This window comes from Chlamydotis macqueenii, chromosome 6 (genome assembly GCF_036417535.1).
Source record: "Chlamydotis macqueenii isolate bChlMac1 chromosome 6, bChlMac1.mat, whole genome shotgun sequence".
In the NCBI taxonomy this organism is placed as follows: Eukaryota; Metazoa; Chordata; class Aves; order Otidiformes; family Otididae; genus Chlamydotis; species Chlamydotis macqueenii.
The window spans coordinates 7,640,590-7,663,158 of NC_141561.1; the positions used below are offsets into that span (position 1 = coordinate 7,640,590).

The following is a 22,569-nucleotide window of genomic DNA, read 5'->3' on the forward strand; positions in this document are numbered from 1 at the left end:
TTTGTCATTGTCAGTGTGTTTGCTTTGAAAAAGGCCTAGAAAAGCTCATGGGGTAGTATTTTATTAAAAAAAAAAGAAGAAAAAAGCCCCGAACAACTTGTCTCATTGTACACAGGACTTACTTTTTTTTTCTTTTCACCTGTCATATAAAGGTAATAGAGGGTTTGGGGTTCTTTTTTTAAATGTGTGTTTTTACAGTGAGATTTTTTCAGCCGAAAGTGTATTTTTTGATATGGAACTGTGTAAGTTAAAAGTGGTGCTGAGAGGAAACTTGTGCCGTACATGCACTTTAGGTCAGATACAAGAGAGAAATTTTTAAAAAATCAGGACCAGTAGAATGGCTTTTCTGAGACCTTATTTGAGCATCGCATGGTGTTAAAGGCCTAGCTATTCTAGTATGACTAATGTCAGAGCCAAAATTGCAAATAATCAAAGTTACAGTCTGGTCTTACCTCCTATGTATGCTATCAAGTTACCATGAACTACACTGTGAGGTGAATTTATGGTAGTTCAGAACTCACAGTAATTTTCTTTTCACAGTCCATGAAAAGTTGCTTGCTCTTTTCCCTTTTCTCATATGTTATTATTTAATGTAGTGATATAGTCTACTTGTTTGAATGTTGCAATGTTATCTTCTACTTGAGAGTTGACCTGCTTGAGGGCAGAGGGAAAATATGTTAGACTCTTCTGTAACACCGCTACAAAGATACTAAATTCTATGCTTGTACACGTTACCTTCAGATCATTTTCATTAGTTTTACACTGCTGATTTTATTCTTGATTTTCTCTTAAAGAGGCTCAATGAAATTAATGCTGTTTCTTTTCTGTTTGCTGCGAAGCATGCTTAACATTGTCGTTTGGCTCTGACCACTGGGCAGCTGGAAAGGAAAAGATAAGAGCAGTGTAGGGAAAACAATACAATAACTTGTAAACTTTAAAGGGTGTCTTACCTGGGAGGGAGCCTGAGAGGTCATCAAAAGCAGTGAATAAGTTAACATAATTAGAGCTGTAATAGAATATGAAATACCTATGTTGAGTTGGAAGGCTTTGCAAAAGGAACATCTTTTTTTTGCAGCAGGCAGCAGAAATCACCAGGGGCAACGGTGTTTGCGTTGTTGAGGGAATTGGGCTGATGCCGTATCGGTGCATTCAGGCCAAGGAAGTTCAAAGCCTTTCCTCAGCATGGAAGGAAAGCAGTGAGTCCAGTGCAGCGGGAATAGCGAGCAAGGCGTCTTTAGCCAGTATGAAATGCTACAGTAGTGTTACAATTCTCAGCCATTGCAAAATGGACCAGTTCTAGTAAGTTAATCTCAGACTCCAGGGTCAGGATTAGTGACTACAAATTCAGACCACTGGATTTTTTAAATACAAGTTTCACATTCTGGTATTAGTAATTCTAGGTTTCTCCTTTTATAAATAAGCAACTATTCTCAACATGATTTTACAAATGAAAAAAAAAGCATTATTACTTTATGTATGGAGCCAGAGAATGACTAGATACTGACTGATCTCTAAAATCAGAGCAGATGACTATCTAAGAATGATAAAAAAGTGTCTTTTTTTTTTTTTAACTTTCAATAATCTGAAGCAATGTTTTTAAAAAACTGTCATTGCCAACATAAATTTTTAAAACTGTTGTTGTCATGGTTGTAGAAGACATGTTAACCTTTTTGAAGTTAGCTGCGTTTTCAGAAGTGCTACTAGCAGAAAACTTGCAACTGGATTTTCAGAGACTATACTTATCATTTTAGAATAATTAAGTCCGGATATTTTAGATTACTCCATGGACTGTTGGTCCTTAGGGTCTTGCACTGAGAAGTCATTTTGATTGTCAGTCGGGTACATGTCAGCTCTGCCTTAAACGTTCCCTGTGTACTGAAACGTAGACATTTTCTTAGTGTTGATGCTGTTTCATGCTAATTATAGGCCTGTATAACAGAAAAAAAACCAAACAAACAAAACCAAAAAAGAGCAACAGCAAAAGCCCTTTGTTTGTTAAAAGAAGAGGTGTGTGCTGCTTGATGTATCCTGGGAATATGTTTCTAAGACTTTTCAAGAGCTTACTCCTTGGAGGAGTTGTGCGTGGAACACACACACACACAAAAATTGATTTAATTCGAGTTTTATTGACATGATTACATGTTGTAAATAGCAATGTACAACTTTGTAATATCCTGCTGTCTTATCATCACATTTTTTCTGATGTTACATGGACTATTTTTTGTCCAAATAAATTAAGCTCTTCTCAAAGAGACAGAAATGGAAGTTCTCTGTTACTTTGATCAGAATTAGCAGTAGATGTGTCAAGCCAATTAGACAGATGCAAAGTAGTGTAGTATGTCAATCATTTGCTGGTTTTTTTTCTTTTTTTCCTTTTGGTTTTAGAACTGTGCATTCTTCAGGAAAGCTGTTACAACCTTCCTGGTCTTTTGAATTGCTGAGCAGGATTTCCTACTGCTACCTGGTGTCAAGGCTGTGCAACTGGAAGAAAATTGTAACAGTTTTGAAATGGTTTTGTTAGAAAATCAGCATTACATATTTCCAGTAAGGTTTATTTAGAATTATTGCATTAAAAACTACTACCAATGCTTAATTAAAAACTACAGAACAAAGGAAATTTGTTCTTAAGACTCACCCTTAATTGTAATTTTTACTTAATGACTTAAGAGCCCCCAGCTAACTTAAAATATTGGCATTGCTCTGGAGTAGTATACTAAGCCCGAGTGCAGTGCTATTTTGTGTACCGTGTCTCTGTCATCCTTGCTAGCAGAGCATCTCCACATTACAACACTGAAGTAGGATTGATGACAGGCTGCTTTATTGCAGCCCTTAGCAATAGATTGTTAAGATTAGCACGTTGTCTGAGGAAGAGATTTGTCTGAAGGGCTTGCAATTCCTTCCTACAGTTAAATTCAACAGAGAGCTATCAGGCAGTTGCTTCTCTCCCTGGAAGATTTGTTTATATTTCAGCCTAGAAAGATGAAAGAGTTTTCCTTTTTTTTTGTTCTTCTCCCTGACTTTTGATTTATTTAGCAGAATTGCCTGTGTTCAAAACTTGGATTTTCATTGCTTGGTGTTCTGTATTAAAGAAGCATTAATTATCCAGTTCAGACTTTATGCTCAGATTTCTTTATATTCAAGCAGCTGCTAAAAAAAACATGTAAAATATCTTTTAGTTAAAAAAGCAAAGAAGGTCCAGCAAAGAAAGGATCTTCTGGACTTGCACACTTTGAAGGGTATTTGGGAATAGAAAAGAGTAAAATTATTATACCAGAATGAACCATGCCTTCCATTGAAGACGATGCTAAAATAAAACTAACAGTGCACAGCTTTTGTAGAATAAGAGCTGTAGGGAGTGCCTGTCTTAAAGATTTATACTTGCATGGCTTCCTACCTTCTCTTCTGGCGAACGTCACTTCCTCTGTGCTTAGAGAACTCAGATGAGATGGCTTTATACACATTAGATCCTCATTTCATCACTTATTTTGTGAACAAACCTCTTTTGTCTCTCAGAGCCCTGCTGACTTGGGTGGAAGCCAGGGTGTTCAACAGTTCACTTACAGACAGTGAGCAGCAATATATAAGCTTGCAATTTCTCCCCTTCTTTATCATTACCTTTTAGTTGCAGTTACCTGGAATATTTAACTACTTTGTCCAAATAAAATAGTCTTCCCTAACAGAGATAGGAATGTAAGTAAATGCCACTTTGATCAGAACCCATGATACCATATACTGAATAGGTGAAAAAATCTGGCAGTTGGTCTAACTGAATAAACAACAAGGTAACAGTTTCAGTCATCTCTTGCTTTCCAGTTATCTGGAAATGAGTTTATAGTTTAAGAATCTAGGTGATAAGCTGTCAGAAACTACATGACAATACAGTAAATGTAGATAAATGTTGATAGGACAATAATGAAATAAAATTAAATGATGAAAATGTTAGCTGATTCAGAACTACCATACTTGTTGGGGCATTTTTTAGGCTTATTAGCAGAATTGACCAGTAAAATTTATTGTGTAAAATTGTGACAGTTTTCCAGTTTACCTTCAGTTCCAAAACAAATATTACTTTGTTCCAATATAACTCTTCCGTGTTTGAATTTTAGTGCTTTGTCGAATATGCCACATGCAGGAATTCTTCAATGTACAGACCAGTAAAGAGACTGTAAGTGATCTTGCATTTTGTAAACTGCAGATTCTTAGAGTGTGGGGATGACCCGTGAGTGTTTTAGAAGTGTAAGATGTTAAATGGCAGGAACTGAACTCCTCACTTGTTAAAACTGAAGATGAAGTGGAAGGATTTAATGAGGTATGGGGTAGCTTATTTCCTGCCTAATAGGACGCAGAGGTGTCCTTAGCATGACGTGCTCTGTACCCAACATATTCACCCCTGAGAACAGGCCTTCAGGCGGGTTACTAGAACAGGCTGTGTGTCTACAGCTGGAGAAGTCTGATCAGATCTCCTCTCCCACAGTCAGTTCAGATATCTAAAAATTTCTATGCAAAAAAAACCCAAAACTTTAAATCAGAATTTTGTTTTTTTTTTTTTTTTTTAATTCCTATGTAAAGTCAGGTTTTAAAGTTTCTCCGCTCATTCACTGAGATGTCTGTGATGGTTTGCATTCTTAATCTCACTTTGTAAAAAGAAAATCTCTGTAATATTGTGCTATATTCTGACAGGCTGCTTAATTGTATTTGGCAGCTTGTTTTGGTTATTGGAGCAGTTCACTAGCCATCTAATTAAAATGGTGGGTACCAAGATACGTGTCTCCAAAATTGATAGGGATAATGAAAAAGTCTGAAGACGACTAATCATTTTTTCAATGACTAAAGCTTTTCAGTTCAAATCTTCCCTGGTTTTCATATTTCTAGGGTCATTAAAATGTTCAGAGAACATTTAATATGAGACTAGATGTCAGAGTGTGGATTTCTTCTGGTCTTTTCTTCACACACCATGTTCCATTCTCTGCATGTTCAGGAAAGCCATGCACAGAGAAATCAATATAAGCCTCCTTTTTTTTCTTTTTCTTTCTTTCTTTTTTTTTTTTTTAATTATGATAAGGAAAACCCATCAATCTCTGTATTATTACACTCCTCTCTTGTGTTCCCACTGACGACAGAGGGGCTCAGTTGTGTGGTTACTCGTTGGCTAGTGTAGGACGTGCTGGGGAAGGCACTGATCCCGCGCAGAACAGTTGGTTCCAGAGAAGCAGCCTACTGTACCACTGCGTGGGGCAGGTCTCCGTCGGATCATGTTCTGTGCCCTCCAGCTTCCAGGTTAGCATGGCTGTTCCTTGTTCGAGAATCCGCCGAGCCAGAGTCGGTCACAGACGGACTCCAGCCAGGGTAGCAGTCTTAGATTTCTAAATCTCAAACGTGTATGTGCAGAGAATTTATTCTGTTTATCCTCCTCAAGAACAGAATTGCAGGATTTAACCACTTGTTACTTGAGGGAGGAACTGGACAAAAATACCAAGGGAAGTGTGAGGCACATATTTTATTGTACCTTCATTCTTTCTGACAGATTTCCTGTTGCATTTGTGTGATTTTTGGAAAAAAAAAAAACCAAAAACCACAGATAGATTGTTAGGCTACAAATTGGTGTTTCTTTTTTTTTTTTTTTAAAAAGAATCAGCATCCACCTGTCTTTACGTTCTCATTTACCTGAGTTAGAATGTAGTTTTTAATAGCTCTTTCTCATAATTATTTTTGAGTGTCTTCATTATTGGGTGCCCAACTGACAATTTTGTGTGGGCTCATTCTTCAGTGTTCCAAATTCAGAACCTTTCAAAGGTCTGTAAAGCGAAGGATGCTTAAGGGAGTCACCTTTGGGTCTATGAGCTTGTAATAACCCATTGACGGGAGTGCACTAGTCACATCTGTTTCAATAATTACAATTACATTATACTAATGCAAGTTAAAGGATAATACAAAATTATTTTCAATATGAATGTTTTTTCAGCACTTCATACGTTTCTGGAGTACTGCTGTATTTCTCTATAAAAGGAAGTCTGTTCTGATTTTCAGAAATCTGTTGAAATACTTCTAGTATAAAAATAGAATCTCTTACAACTGTTAAGCCGTGAAGTGCCATACAGATCACGCAGATAAATTCTTACTGGGTTCCCATTTTCAGTAGTTGAAGTTTGCATTGCTAAAAGATAAGGCAGTGCTGTGAGAACATGAAATACCATGAAAGGCAGATCGTAATACTCAACAGTTTATTCAAATAGATAAGATATTCATGGTGCCTACTGCCGCTCTTTGCAGAATTACTAGATGTTTCAATACGGTAAAATGATTTTTCCTGCGCATAACATCACATCCTGATATATGCAGAAGTACTTTTGTTCTGTAAGAACCCTGGAAAAGGAAATATTTTAAGGGTTTTGTCGAAAGTGACTTAGTAAGGCAGTATGATGTGAGACTCTACCAACCACCCGGACCTAGCTGCCTTTTCAAACAGTTCTGCTCTCTCTTCAGTCTAGTTGTTCTGGCTATTAACCTTATTCTGGATCCCTGATCTTCAGATATCTCCTAAGTTCCCTGATCTAGTTCTGTTTCCTTATCTGTGAAGTAGGAAGACTACTGTAATTGTTTGGATTGACTTATTTTTTTGAGGTAATTGTAAATATAGTGATATGATATAATGACTTCAAACACAGAACTCCCTCCACATACACACTAAATGAAAAAGTTAATATCCATGAAATAAAAAAAAATTCTAATTTATTTGGAAAACTTTCTATGGTAAATAGAACATTTTGCAATTCATTACTGCATCCATTGAGCTGCTTAAAATTTTAGGGAAAAAAGGTCTTTGATCAAAAGTTTGTATATTGACATTCACATGCAACTCCAGTGAAAATACTGTTATCTGGCAGGTCTGTATTTGTTTATAACTAGAAAATTCACCTGTGTCGTATTGTGGATACCAGATACTAAGAAAAGGTTCTTATGGTTAGTGCAGGAGAGTGAGAATTTAGCCGGTGCTTTTGTGGACTGGTTTAAAATGCTTACCATGGATAAATGTGTTTCTTTTCTCCAAGTTCAAAGACCACCAGGAGGAATCCAACTTGTAGTCTTAAACCACAGATAGATTTTTATTTTTAATCCCCCCCCCCATCTTATTTAACAACTATATCTAAGGTATGGGATAGTCAGAATACTTCTAGAAGAAATCTGATATGTGGCAAAGCTAACTAAATCCTCTCTTCATCGAAATCCTCCGCGTTGCAGTTCAGTCAGGCAATTTATATGGAGCAGAGGCTACACTGTCGCATGAGCCCAGATATTTAAAGCTGTGTTATGTTTTTCTGCTGGTGTGAGCAATGTTGAACGATTATTTATGTTTCTTAAAAATACTTTCAAACTGGATGTGCTTGTTTTTTAACAGCAGCCTTGATTTTTTTTTTTTTTTTTTTAAATGCTCTTGATGCCTGGTAATAGTACAATTTTTGAAAATACAATTCACATTCAAGTCAAGTTTGAAATAGTAGCATAAAAATAGGGGAAAAAGCATAATAAAAAGAAGATGCTGAATCTGGAGGTTTCTGATTTATTGGGAGTTTTCTGATATATTACTCTAAATTTGGCAAACTTAGTTAAGCACCTTTTTAAAATTAAACCACTGGGCTTCTTTGAGTAGTGGAGACAAATAACCTTGTCCAGGATGGGGAGATGCAGTTCTCACTGGTTATCTTATTTTTAAATGTGCTTATGTTTGAAATAGAAACTAATTAACAATTTTTTTTTTCATATAGACACCAATACATAGCACAACCAACAATATTAATGTATTTATTGTTAGTTGTGCTGCAGTTAGCCTGAATCCTTGCATGTGAATTTTATGTTAATACATCTGAGCTGTAGCTTGCATACAATATCATTCTTTAGTTATCTTTTTGAAAGGATCTCTTCGTCTTTCTAATATGACCAGAGGACAGGAACTTGCCAAAGCCTGAGAATAATGGCAGTATTTCAGCTCTTTTTATTAACAATTCAAAACCTTCAATGACTGGTAAAAACATTTAGCCTATGTCCAAGCTGTTACAGGTTTGGGAATACATGTATAAAATATGGGCTTGCTGGATCCCTATGGAGCTTCTAGAAACCCAGTTAAGTCAGATAAGCATTTGCAAACATTCATCTCAGTCTTCTGGCTTATTCTGTTACCTTTGGTAAAACCTGCTTTAAATCAACTGGCCAAACTATGAAGAATAAATTCCTTTTGCTGCAGAGAACCTGAATACTTCTCTGCTAGCTTTCCCTCCAGTCAGTAAAACACAAAAGATGGGAGAAAAGTTGCCTTTGGAGAGTCTCCTAGGTCATTAAATCTAGAATAATCTTCATTTGCGTACAGCGGGTTACAAATCTTGACTGCAGGGCTTTAGAAACTGCAGCTGAGTGTGTCTGATAGCGCTCCAAATTTCTGGTCGTTTGTGGGTTTTTTAGCCAAGGTACCACTCGTTCCTTGTCCCTGTCCAGGGCCAAAACTGCTTCCTTTGGCTTTGGAAGCTGGTTTCAGGCCCAAAATTACAAAGCCTGTGAATTGTTTGTAGGTTAACCTGCAAAAGCTTCCCTGGTAAATGTGCTGTTGCAGGCATATGCAATGTTCTGGGCCACTTCAGTTGTTTTGTTTGGAGCTGGGCATCAATAATACATTATTTTGTTAAAAACCAATGTGCTTTAATGCCAGTGCGCTGAGTTCTTTTGGGTAATTCAAGTGACCCCATTTGAAATAGAGCAGATTAAAATGTGCACCTGTATATTCAATTGCAGAGTTTGCACCATGTACCTGAAGGAAAACTAGTATGTTCCTTATAGACCTTCAAGTTTTATTATTCCTGTTCTTAAATGCAAACATAGGCATTTAGTATCCTGCTAAAGCTCATCTGGAGCTGTACCATATGGTCCCTCTTTTAGTTCCTGCCCCCTGGAAAGCCAAACCTAAACAAAACTACTACTCCTCCTTTTTTTCTGATTTATTTTAATACGATCTTGTTATAAAACAGAAGGTTGGCACCTGAGGAAGGAAGCACGGGAGGGCGTGAAGCAGTGGGATGCTGGACCGGAGGGGTCATGCTTTCTCCCCGCAGCGGCACTGCCGTGCAGGGCTCTGCGTGGTTCTCGCGCGTACGTAATATTGTTATCCCTGCGTGGACTTCTCAGCAGCCCTGGACATCGCTGGTAACTCTGCCTTGTTGGCGCTGCCTGCTTTCTGGTTTTACAAAAAGCTTTCCGTAAACAAATGGTTTCTTGTGTTCATCTCTAGCTGTGCTGGAGGGTGTGACGTACAAAATTGAAAGCTTTGGTGAATTTGGCTGTTTTTTAGTGTCTTACTAACTGAAGGGTGACAGTGAAGGCTTGTTGCATATAGAAGGTATTTCAGCAGCTGTTAAGAGAGAGCCTGGGCATTATTTATTCTGAAATCAGGCACAGATTTATCCCGGTGTGTGTGTTCCTCTGTCATTCAGTGTTTGCCTCTGTTTTTTTAATTTTTTTTTTTTTTTTTTTTTTTTTATTACTGGTATGCTCTTGGGGACTGTGTACTGTGCATTGTAGAGAAAATGGATTCACTGTTTTCTCCCATGGATAGTTTTTTCATCATGTGATAGGTAACACCTTGCTTTTTTTGTAGTAGGATTATTTCATAGTTCAGGATTGTGCAGTCCTGCCTGGTTGCCCAGTCTGTGCTGTTCGTTTGTGGGACGTGCCAGTGGAGGCATGCGTGCTCTTTTGGTGGTAAATGGGAAGATGAAAGCAAATGAAGCAGAGGTGAATCAGGAGGTGAAATAAGCCTGAGGTGTGGGCAGCTTTGCTGTTCTTTGAGATGGTTACTGTTGGTGAGCACCATGGTATAATGAATAATCAATCTGGGAAAACTGCATCCATGCTGCCCGCGTGAAAGCCAGTACTGTGAATATTTAACCCCTGAAATGGAAGTCGTCTGATCTTTTACCGTGGGACACTGATACAACCACAAGGCAAATGTAATCAGAAAACATGTAAACAAAGGGAATTAGAGGAGAACCAGTGTTTAGTTCTTTACAAGAACCACAAAAATAGGTTTCTAAAAAGTTCTGAAATTAAAATTTTGAAAAATTAATTATTTAAGATACAGAGTCCTGAAGTCAGAGATGATAATAATATATATTTTTTTTCACTAACATGTCATCAAACTGGAAAGAATCATTTGGATTAAACGCAAAGGAAAACTTTTGCACAAAGCCGTTAAATTGTACTGTTTCTGTAATAAGAAATAGAGGAGATCTTCAACCGATGCACACTGTTGTAGTTCATTAAAGAAAATGAAGTTATGGATGTTTGTATCTGCTAAAGATTTGACCATTGCAATAGAATAAAACAAAGAAACAAAATAATTAACTGAGTAAAAGACAAGGAATGAAAGATATTCCCAGAAAACTTTACCACTATCAGCAGAATTTGTCACCAGATTGAGTCTGCAGAGATTTTTAGAATAGCTTGAGGCTGTGGGTTTTTTTTGTTTTGTTTTGTTTTTTCCTATGAAAAAAGTAAAATAAATTATTACTAAATAGTAGAGGCACTCATTTATGTCAAGGATCTCAGTCCTTTTAAAAAAAAAAAAAAAAAGGTAAAGCTAGTGAATAGTTTTGGTGGGTTTGCACTTTCTTTTTGAAAGAAGGAATTAGTAAATCCTGGGTTCCCTAGCTTTGTTGTTTTTGTGCACATTTAGAAGCCAGAAGATCAATCTCTGCCTGTAGTCCAGGAGATGGTAGATACAGACTGAGAGATGTGGTTGCTGCTGAAGTGTGCAGAATTTATATGTAGAAAAAAAAAATCAGAAACTGAAAAAATGAAAAGCTAGAGCAGAGTAGTGTCTTGGCTTAAGAGTTATACCTCAGGCAGTGGCAGAGCTGGCGAGGTGATGTCTGGCTCTTTAGAGCCCCGTTCCCCGAGTCACACCGTACATCCCACAGCTGAGCTGTCCCCAAGGACAGAAATCTCCGAGTACTCTGCTGCAGTTCATTCTGTCACAGTCAGAGTCACTGACACCTTTCAGACAGGTGGAAAAATGAACCCTCTTAGGGACTTACTGACAAATTGGTCATAAATTCTAATGAGATCAAGATCTGGGTTTAATAGACATTAAACTTACTCTTCCCCTTGGTGGATACATACATAATGCTGTAATGGTATTGCCCAGAAATAAGGATCTCTATCATGTTGATACAATTCTAAACTGGGAAAATGAGTGGAAGACTTTGTATAGATAGGGTTGGTACAGTTTTGACAGTGACTTTGGGACAGAAATATGGGTGTGGGAACATGACAGTGATGGATAGCACTGGATCTGCTGATGTAGATTAGATTTCTGGCAGACTCACGTCTGAGGTATTGCATGTTTAGCAGCCATTTGTAGCTACTGTGCTGACTGCAGAAATTTTGGGCATGTTCATGAAAATCCTTAAATTTTGCTCTACAAAAATTTCTGTCAGGGGTAAAGGTGCCTGGTAAAATGTGTGTGTACTTGTTGGTCCTGGTCAGTGCAGTTCATTACAGCTATTAACGGTATCAATCGTGGCTGTTCTTCAGTTGTTGTGAGGGATTTTTTTGATGGATTTAAAAAAAGTATTACTGATTTGTTTTCTGTGCTTGGAATGGATTTGTTATGAAATTTTTTGTAACATTAGTTTGATGTTTTACCAACACTGGGCAATGAAAATAGACTGTATTTCAGTTTCACTTCTGATTCAGTACAACTTCCAATTCCTGTTGCTTGTGACTCTGTAAAACCCACAAGATGCACGCTGTAATATGTGTAGAAATAAACCCAACGCTTCCAGTGATGTGAAAATTGCCTACTTCATTTCTGCGAAGTGCAGGTCATGTGCTTTGAAGCCATGACATTTTATGTGCTGACGTTCAAATATGTCTTTCAAAAAAGCTAATTTCAAAGCAAACGTGATGGAGTGATTGCCCTATCAAGAGGAGCTTCCTAAAAATAGTTTTTCCTGAGTAGGTAAGAGGAGATTTTTATGACAGGTGAAGGAGCTATTTGTATGTACCATCTCTCATTTGTATCCAAACTCATCCCAAAGACTTCTATCTGGGAGAACTGGAGGCAGAGTTAATTCCCTGTCCTATTTCTTGCCTCCTACGTTTGTGCAAAAAGGTACCATGATGCTCTCTCAACATAGAGAAGGAAGTGTGAGACCCAGGGTCACTGCAGGGTCCTGCATCTCCAGGAACACTTTTTTTTTTTTCATGGATTAAACCTGGCTGTGGCTCGTGGGAGACTAGATAGCTGAAGAGTTAATTTGAAATGATTTTGTAGGGTTAGTCATATGCTTTTTCGGAGGCACATGGAAGTGGATTTCCTTGAGGGTGGAACGTGTGGAAAATGGGGTATTTTTCTTTTTTTTTGAATCGATTTGGAGGAGGTGAAAGAATTACAGAAAAATCTGACCTACAGGTTGGCAGACTTCACAAATGGATGTCGCCGTGCAGGTGGAGGAAGTGGTAGATTTGTGGCTTACTGTGCCGGCTCTATTTTTAGTTTCTGACTGCTTGCAAGTTCTGTTTACAAATGTCAGGAAAATGCATTAGGATTATCTGCTTTATTGTAAAGGTAATAAAATGCTGTCCAGTTGAGCCAGTAAAATAGTTAAAAGCAGGCTCCCACTGTCATGGTAGCGTAGCTGCTGAATGTGTATAGTGGCTCTGCAGGGTTTTTAAACTGCCTGCACTGTTCTTTCCTCATCACCTGTTTCCCTCCACTGTACGGATTGAATATGGAGATTAGGAATCTCTGAGGTTTTTTACATCAGAGGCTCATCTGGGAATGACTGAAAAGGTGTATCGACAAGAAGGAAGGTGAGGGTTCAGCAAAAGCTCTGTGATCCATTCCTACAGTGCCATACATTGCTCCTGGAGCATGGCAGTGATACTGAAGGCCGCGGGTTATTCTTTTGCCCAGGGGTCTCGGGTTCTGGGATGCCAAGGCTTACTTCCCTAAAAGTCCTTTCAGCTTCAGTGACTGGAATGGGAGCTAGATGTTGTCTTTAGAGAACGTGGTCAGTCTATGGCAACCTGTACAGGTAGATACCCTGTAAGCCAATATTGCAGTTGCTTTCTCTGCCATAGAGCCTAGACGCATGGACAAACACCCTATTTAAGCTGGGGTGGCTTACTGGTGAGCTTTATGACTGTACTTGGCGGCTAGAAATATTAATGTGCTTGTCAGGCCTGAAGGTGCTTTAATGTTGTTATTTGACTCTGAAAGAAAGACAAATGGGTTGTTTTTCCCATTAGAAAGCCAGTGTGTAAATAAATAATACAAAAATACATCTTTCCAGTGCTTAAACGGTCATTACTGCTTTTATTATGGCTTTTTTACCACTACAATTAATACTGTAGGGTACCAGTCCTTGGACAGTCTTTGCTCCAGTTGTATTCACTGGCTAGCAAAAAAGGTTTAAGTAGACTTGTGGCACTGTTTGTTGTTACTTGGTTTTCATTGCTGTTTTAGATAGCTCAGGCCAAACAGATTGAGTGTTAATGCTGTAGATATTCACTGTGGTAGAATACATAAAAACAAAGACAGTTCTCATGCTAAAGGCCTTATGCTTTACGTACACCAAATGTCCTCTAAAGCATTTTTAAGGTATGGCTATCTGCATGCACTTCATCACCAGTAGAAATTATATATTACTTTTTAAGGGAACCATAGAGTGACTTTGTTTCAAGTCTGGATTAGAGTGGGGAAAAAAAGCTGTCAATTTAGTGAAAACTGAGGAGCTAATGCCACTAAAGAGGCAGGCTAGAAATAGAAGTAGGAGTGAAAGCATGGCTTTGAACTGCATCATATAAAAGCAGTAATGACAGGAACATTGCAAGCTTGTGTGTACCTGTGAATGCCCATGTATTTTTGATGCAAGTTCTGCTGTTTTTGAAACTGTACATCTCTAAGGAGGCAGACAGTGAAAATATGATAGGTAATATATTACTGCTCGGTGAAGTGTTCAAATTTGCATCTGAATCACTAGAGGCTATTGTCAGCTTGTCAAGTGTAGCTCTTGCCTGGCAAGTTTGGCCAAGAAATATAACCTCTTTTTTCACCTAGGAGATTAATCACAGAATGGTTTGAGTTGGAAGGGACCGTTAAAGGCCATCCAGTCCAACCCCCCTGCAAGGAGCAGGGACATCTCCAACCAGATCAGGTTGCTCAGAGCCCCGTCCAACCTGGCTTTGAATGTTTCCAGGGATGGGGCATCCACCACCTCTCCGGGCAACCTGGGCCAGGGTTCCACCACCCTCAGTGTAAAAAACTTTTTCTTTAGATCTAGTCCATATCTACCCTCTTTTAGTTTAAAAACATTATCCCTCATCCTATCACAACAGGCCCTGCTAAAAAGTTTCTTCCTGTCTTTCCTGTAGGCCCCCTTTAGTTACTGGAAGGCTGCTATAAGATCTCCCCAGAGCCGCCTCTTTTCCAGGCTGAACAGCCCTAACTCTCTCAGTCTGTCCTCATAGGAGAGGTGCTCCAGCCCTCTGGTGGTTTTTGTGTCCCTCCTCTGGATCCAGTTCAACAGGTCCATGTCTTTCCTGTGCTTGGGCTCCAGTGCTGTATGCAGTACTCCACATGAGGTCTCACGAGAGCTGAGTAGAGGGGCAGAATCACCTCTCTCAACCTGTTGGCCCCGCTTCTTTTAATGCAGTGCAGGATGCAGTTGGCCTTCTGGGCTGTGAGCGTGCGTTGCCAGGTCATGTCTGGCTTTCCATCCACCAGTAACCCCAAGGGCTTCTCCTCAGGGCTGCTCTCAATCCTTCCATCTCCCAGCCTGTATTGATGCTGGGATTTACCCTGTGCAGGACCTCGAGGTTCACATGAGCCCACTATTTGACCTTGTCCGGGTCCCTCTGGATGGCATCCCGTCCCTTAGTTGTGTCAGCCGCACCACTCAGCTTGGTATCATCTGCAGACTTGCTGAGGGTGCGCTCGATCCTGCTGTCTATGTCACTGAAGATGATCTTAAATGGTACTGGTACCAAAATGGACCCTAGAGGGATACCACTTATCACCGATCTCCACCTGGACATTGAGCTGTTGACTACTACCCTCTGGATGTGGCCATCCAACCAATTCCATCGTAGAAGGCCACCAGGTTGGTCAGGCAGGCCTTGCCCGTGGTGAAACCGTGCTGACTGTCTGGATTCACCTCCTTGTCCTCCATGTGCCTTAGCGCAGCTTCTAGGGTCTGTTCCATGATGTTTCCAGGCACAGAGGTAAGGCTGACAGGTTGATAGTTCCTAGGGTCCTCCTTTCTACCCTTTTTAAAAATGGGTGCGATGTGGGAAATCATGACTTCAAGAATGGGAGGAACATCTAAATCCATACTAACTGTTTCAATCCTTGTCAACTTTGAGAAAATGGGAATCTGGAAATGAACTTGATAGCTTTTGTTTGTGTTCTGGCCAATTGTAATGACAAAGTCCAAATATTTCTGGTATCTGGCGTGCTTGTGGCTGCAGCTAGGTCTTAGATTAGTAAGAAAAGAGTTATTTTTTCCAAGATTTTTATTGTTGTTTATCCAGGTAAGTGCCACAGGACTGCAGCTTGCCATTACTGAAAAGAACATTCAAACCATGGCAGCTCTGTTCTGTCAAGCTGTTCTAATGAACGCTAGAATACTGAAAATTAGATATTGTGTTTTGTCAGCCTAAGATTGACAGAGTCATTGATGAGTCTGGATTTTTTTAGTTCAAATATTTTTGTTTTTACAAAAATATATTTTTCTTAGTAAGTTATCTAATAACTGTTCATAAAAGAGAAGTAAAATAAATCCTTTTAGGCTTGATTCCGAGACCTCTTAGTATTGGAACTAGAGCGCTGGGCATTTTATGTAGGGAGCACAGGTTTAGTTAGTCCTGTTCTCATTGACAGTGTACAAAACACAGCATGAAAGTGAGAGCTGCTCAATGCTTGAGAGCTTGCCATAGCCATAGTGTTCCTGTTAGCCTGCGAGAACTGCGGTTTGGTGAAGTCCCGTCTCCAAGTGATGGCCTCTTCTCTTGCTGCCCACTTCTTCCCTGGTATTCCTCTGGGTTACCGAAAGGTATTTTTCCTTGCACAGTACCTTCTAGAATTGGGAACTATCTCTGTGATAGAATTAAGATGCATAGAGTCAAATTATAAAAATGATAGGTTTTTTTCTAGATGTTAGCTCATTTTTAGAGTCTCGTTTATTTTTTGGAGGCAGTATGCGGTCAAAATCAGAGCTGGTCAAAATCTTTCCTGCTAGTGTTTTTGGTTTTTTTTTTTTTTTTTTTTTTCCTATGGAAATCACTGATCTGATGGAATTTGAAACATTTCTTCGGGCTGTGTGAATTACCCTTTGGCTTTTTGTCAAAAAGATGGCAGTGAAGAAGTCTGGGTGGGCCCACATAATTTCCTGTGAAGCCAGTTCAGGTGGACTTTTGTGCCTAGCTGGAGCAAGGAGCACTCTGGGACATGTAAGGTTTTCTGAGAGTTTGAAATTGTGGTTTCAACCTGTTTTTACTCAAAGCTACATCTGAAATGCAGCGTGTTTCATAAATAGACTGTTTCTGAATGCTGCGCTAAGGTCTGCCCCATTATAATTTTGGAAGAAGGAAAAGCATCTCTCAAGTGACGTAACCATTTTCTGCAGCGCAAGGTCTTTCTTGTAGACCTTTTTAAAGTGTTGGTCAGGTCATTCTAGTGGAAACTGGGTGAAACTAAGCCCATGTGTTGAAACCAGTTTGTAGCTCTCGGACGAGAGAAGAAGAAAGGATACAAAAAAGATTTAAAATGATTCTAAATAATATTTTCTTTCCTTTAGCTGTCTCCGTAATGAGATACAGTGCATCATCATTTGGATTTGCTGTAAGTAGAGATACAATTCAAATATTATCTAACTTTTTTTAATGGGTTTTTTCTCAACATGAAATACTGTATTTATTGTAAGTTCATGGCAAGATAGGCAAAGTCAATGATGAATTTGAAATAATATTGTTGAAGTCATACTTTGGAAAGGATATTAAAGATCCTTTCGTTATACTTTTTTGGTTTCTGACTAGTAAGTCTTGTACTAGTGTTAAATACCAATACTTAAATGTTGTAATTGATATATATTATCCAGTAGATATGTTTTTTTCCTACAAAATCTCTCAGCTTAATCAGTTCTGTTGTTGAACTTGAGCCAAATTCTGAAGTTCCCTTCTGAACTTTGCGTGACTTTTTTCCTGTTGAAGTCTATGGTAAAACTCCTATTGATTTCAGGATGACAGCTTTTCTCTCTAGTAGCTGCTGTGACTTTCCCAACTAGTGGCAGAGCAGAAAATTCCTAATGACAAGCAAAATGACAAATTTCAAATAATGTAGCTATTGTTTTCAAATGTGAAGGTTAGATTGACTCTGTAGAAAGTTTGACTTGAGGATGAAAGTTCTTACAATGGGACAAGTCTGGTTTTTGGTGTTACCTGACATCACGTTGTCACTTACTGGATGTACAAGCGTGGCAGGTTTGCTGATGGTACAAAATAGTATGAAATGTGGATACTGTGGGATTTTGAAAAAAAAAATTAACATTTCCTTGCTTTGCAACAAAACCTTCTATGCCAGAAAATTAGTGAATTTACTGGAAACAGGAATACTTGACAGGCTTTTCCAAACACTTTTATTTTTTCAGACTCTTTGCTTAAGAATCATATTAGTGTTTTAACTCTTGTGGTGCCACAGTGGCTGATTGTGTGTTAGGCTTTGTTTTGTTTTTTATTTAAATTTCTCTGCAAGTGATGGATTGCAAATAAAAAGTTATAATCCTTTGACTTCCTGAGCTCTGAGTTGTATCATTATACGTAGCAAAAATGTGATATTCAGTTTAATAAATGTAAATCCTACTTTCAGTAAAATGATTTATTTGAAAATGCTTTGTGCAGCGGGATAGTAAATGCATTACTGTTAGTTCAGGGCACGTTTAATGGGCCACAAAACAATTGACTCTGTGTCTCTTTCAGTTTGATGCTACCCTGGATGTTTTGTCATCAGCGATAGTTTTGTGGCGTTACAGCAACGCAGCTGCTGTGCATTCTGCACACAGGGAGTACATGTAAGTACACTTAATTACTTTTGGCTTTGGTAGAGGCCTGCAGAGCTTTTGCTGTCAAGCTGTGATGCTACAGATTCCAGAGCTTTGACAAAAAACATTTTGTCATGTCAGCAAGTATTCTTTCCTTCTGCCAACTTACTGTTTGGTCCCAAACATATAGCTTTTCCTTAGGCAAAGCTCTATGTGATTGTGATTTTCAGTTTCTTTTTAGCCAATATAGTAATTGGTAGGGATTTGTGATATTTTTTTTTTTTTTTTTTTCCTTCCTTGCAGCATCTGCAACAAATGAACTGTATTTGGAGTCTGTAATGGATTTGTAAATCTTATATTTTGCATCTTACGCTATTGTTCTTACTGGAGTATGTTTTTAAAATTGATGCTTTTATTATATTTGTGCTTCTTCCTTTAACAAGATTGGAATATAAACCCCTTCTCTTTGAATGTAAATCACTTCAACTGCTAGTGATAATATTAGAAGTTGAGATTACAGAACATCTGATAAGATTGAGCCTGTATTAGTGATATGATAATAGGGTGGTGCAGTTTTTTTAACTGCTGTACAAAGAGAGAGATAGACACATCCTTTTTATTATGGAGCTATCGCTGTTTTGGTAAGTGAGAGTGTATCAAATACTTGCATGTCGTCTTTATGGAGAAGAGTGTATGCTTGAAAAGTAAGCATATTTAATGTTTGCTATGTGCAATGCATGTGGTAGCTGAAAAGATCAGGTGGAGATTGACTCAAGAATTGTTCCAGCTGGTGCGTAAAGAAGGCTTTAACCTCCTACTCAAATTTTAGGTACATCTAGATGGAGAATTGCAAAACATTTATTTGCTTTGGTTTTGTTCTGTGGTGCCATTGCTAACAGTATCCCATCTGGCTTGTTTGAAGGTAGTTCAACTGTCCTCTGGAATGGGCTACAGTTTTACAATAAAGGGGCATAATGAAGTTGTTCTTCTTTTACACGTTTAATGAAGTCCCTCCTACAAGGAGGGAAGCCTGATGAAACTGAGCTTTTGCGTAACTGGTAGGATCAATGAAGAGGAAAAAAAAAAGCCACACAGAGGGGGCTATAACTTGTGTTATAGTCTTTTCCCAAAAACTAAGAAACCAGTAGGCAATATTTGTACATGCATTAACTCAGGCCCATGCAACAGCTTGCCAGTGCTGCGAGTTCCTTCCTGGCAGGGCTCCATACATAACAATTTGGAATAAAAGGCCATAGAAGATTGATGTGGCATTGATTCATAAAGATAAATCCAGAAATATGTGATTAAAATTAGTCTTCCTGCACAAATTTGGAGATCTTAACAGACATTTCCTGAGTATCTTGCTTTTGTGGGCGTCCACAGAGATTCCTGTCAACATTCAATTAACATATTTTTGAAATCTCCTTCTGCTGAGCTTTTTCAAGTGAACCTTGTAAAGTACTTTATAGACAAATAAATCCTAGTACAAAAGAAGAATCAACGTATCCCTGTGGCTAAGCCAGCAAAGTGAACAAGCAAAGTAGCAAACATGTTTTCCTGCTTTTTATGCTCATTTTTAATTTGCTTTCATATAATCCCTCTGCTTTACATAAGGCTAAATTAAGTCCATGAATTACTTGCTATGCCCTCTAGTTGAAGACAGCTAAGGTTACGTGGTGAGATCAGTACTGAATGAAAGAACGTTGCCATATGCTGGGAATATGAATCACTGGATCGGCAGTCTGGTTATCTCTCCATTTCTGGAATTGATAGGAGAATCACCATAGTACTGACAAGCAAAAAGATGGTTATGTCTCTTAAGGCAATTCTTACTGTGTCAGATTTTTCAGGGAGGCACATTTCTAATTTCCTGTTGTGTTTAATCCATCTCTCACTTGAAAGATTGCATGTCATTATTTTTCTTCTATGCTGGGAAAATGTTGCATGACTCCTCCTGGCTGCTTTCTTACCTTGTGAATAATCTTTACCTCATATGTGCCTACAGCTACACCTGAACTTTCCCAGTCCTTGTTTTCTCAGTGCCACTGCCTCAGTGGGGAAGTCTGCTCTCAGACTCCTGGACAGTGGGGTGCAAATTCATGGAGGTGCTCAGCTCATGCTGTGTGTTATTCCCGTTTCCATGTGCCGAGCCATATCTTGCCTTAGTGTGGGAGCCTGGTGCAAAACTGTGTCTTTCTGCAAAAACATTACTACTGTTTACCAGAGGAAGGTGGGCTGGAGTGACTTCAGTTTAGTTCTTTATTTCTAAGTCTGTCTACATTTGTTTGTGTATCCTAACATATCTAAAAATGATCTGAGCTCCTTGTCAAAAGCCAAGTGGAATCACCAGTTAATTATGTATTGCAAATTTATAAAACTTGCTGTTTAATAAACTTGACAGCAAGAGACTGATCCAAAATCTGTTGAAATCAGTAGAAAGCCTCTCATGGAAGGGTAATGTTAGATCTGGTCCTAACTGTTGGACATCATTGAGAGAGAACATAAAGATAGAATGAAAATCAAAACCTCAGAAAAAGAGAATACAACCTGACTCATGATGTGCTATGAAACAAATACTTAGAATAAAATACTAAGATGTAAAAGAACTGCGTAATCTTACTTAAGATGTAGCCACATGGAAGTTAAAGATGCCACGTTTCATGGGCTGGGACTCAGAATGAACAGTATAAAACTGCTTGCTATGCCAAGTTCTGCTAAGCTGAACCAGTGCATTTCCATTTGACTTCAGGGGAATTGTAGTGCTGAAACTATCATCAAAATTTGTCCTGCTGAGTTTAACTCTGTTTAATGGATTTTGTTTTTAGTAGTTTGTTTGATTTTTCTCGTTTTCTGGGGCAAAATGAGAAGGTACTTTTTCAGTGTACGTATGACCAAAGTTATACAGTGTACATCTTTATTGATTCTCATGGTGGTTCACATGTAGTACCTGCAACATATATTTTAACTTACCTTTGCAATTTGCCCTTCTTGAAAATTCTTTGATATTGATGGCCTGAGAAGCTAAAGCTGGCGGGCTTTGCAAGTATTCTATTGATGAGAATTTTTCTGAAGTCATTGTGAAAAGATATATCTGGTTATGTTCAAGGTATATCTTAAATTATGATCAAATTATAATAAATTTTTTATGCTTTATTTTTAAATATACCAAGTGCCTTTGAAAAGATAATGAATATTCACCAAGATCGGATATAAACCACTATAAGATTGTAGGTCGTCTGAGACACTGCTTGATTCTGCCAAACTGGCTCATTAATGAGAGAGTGTGTAGGAGTGGGATGAATATTTAATGTGTTTGTTACTGGTACTTTTTGGATGGCTTCTCACTTCACCATCTTTCTGTTTTGGCAGTCAAGTAAAAGAGCGTAAAAACAGGCTACTACGTTTTAATGTATTTTATAAGAGTGGTTGAAACAATTGTGGGTCTTGAGGCAATGCAAAAATCGATAAGGACTAGAGATATCTGAAAAGACAATCAGAGTACATAGATCATGAGAGCTTGATTTGCTCAGTAGGATCTGCTGGGTTGCAAATTAACGTGCAGGAAGCTTAGAGGTACTGAACAAATCATCAAGAAATCCAAGAAAGAAAAGAGTGCTAGGTGCCCCATTCCTGGAAACATTCAAGGCCAGTTTGGACGGGGCTCTGAGCAACCTGATGTGGTTGGAGATGTCCCTGCTCCTTGCAGGGGGGTTGGATTAGATGGCCTTTAAAGATCCCTTTCAACCCAAACCATTTTGTGATAACTTGAGAAATAATTTTAAATATCAACAAAAGGTGAAAATTTACAACCAAAATATAGTTTTCGCAGTTCATGATTTTTCTTCATGAGAGGAACAACTAAGAGAAGGGAATATACTGAAATGTAGCTGATAAACCAGAGACTGTAAAAATACAGCAGAGCCAGTACTTGTGCACTTTGGGCCAGGTATGTTCCTTAATTCATGGGAAGGGTTTTGTGCAGTGCTGTACTGTGGAACAGCTGGGGTCGGCAGGCGCCTCTAGAGCTCATCAGCCCAACCCACTGCTCAAAGCAGGGTCGATCAGAGCAGCTCATCAGGTTAAAGGTCTGAATATGATCTTCTGGTTTGTGGTTTGGACATTGAGTGATTACTCAGCTATTCAAGATGCTCAAAGAAATCTGAATGGTCCCCCTTCCTGCTCTTCATAACCAATGTACAAATATTCTTGAATATTCTACCCTTTAGTAAATCTTCAGCAACATAATAACTTATTGGGCTGCTAAAGCAAATCTCAATTCTGTTGAAGGAAGAATTTTATTGACATTGATGTGGTAACAGCGGTTTTTCATGTGCATTAATAAACCCAGTAAATAGCAGTAGAATTAATTTCTTAATAGACGACTGAAGCATTAGGGACCTCGAAAAACATCTTGTGAGAGGTTTGAACTAGCTATACAGCCAAAGGGCAGCTCTTTGATCTGTTAAATTCAGGGATGAAGGGCTTG

At 38.5% G+C, this 22,569-nt stretch overlaps 1 protein-coding gene across 1 annotated transcript in view; it reads left to right on the forward strand.

Moving 5' to 3' along the window:
* TMEM163 (transmembrane protein 163) overlaps positions 1-22,569 on the forward strand; it is a 97,697-nt gene that overhangs the window by 42,106 nt on the left and 33,022 nt on the right. Inside the window, exons 3-4 of the mRNA XM_086751031.1 lie at positions 16,845-16,888; positions 18,022-18,113. Coding sequence (XP_086607157.1) covers positions 16,845-16,888; positions 18,022-18,113 — 136 coding nt within the window. The remainder of the gene's footprint in view (positions 1-16,844; positions 16,889-18,021; positions 18,114-22,569) is intronic.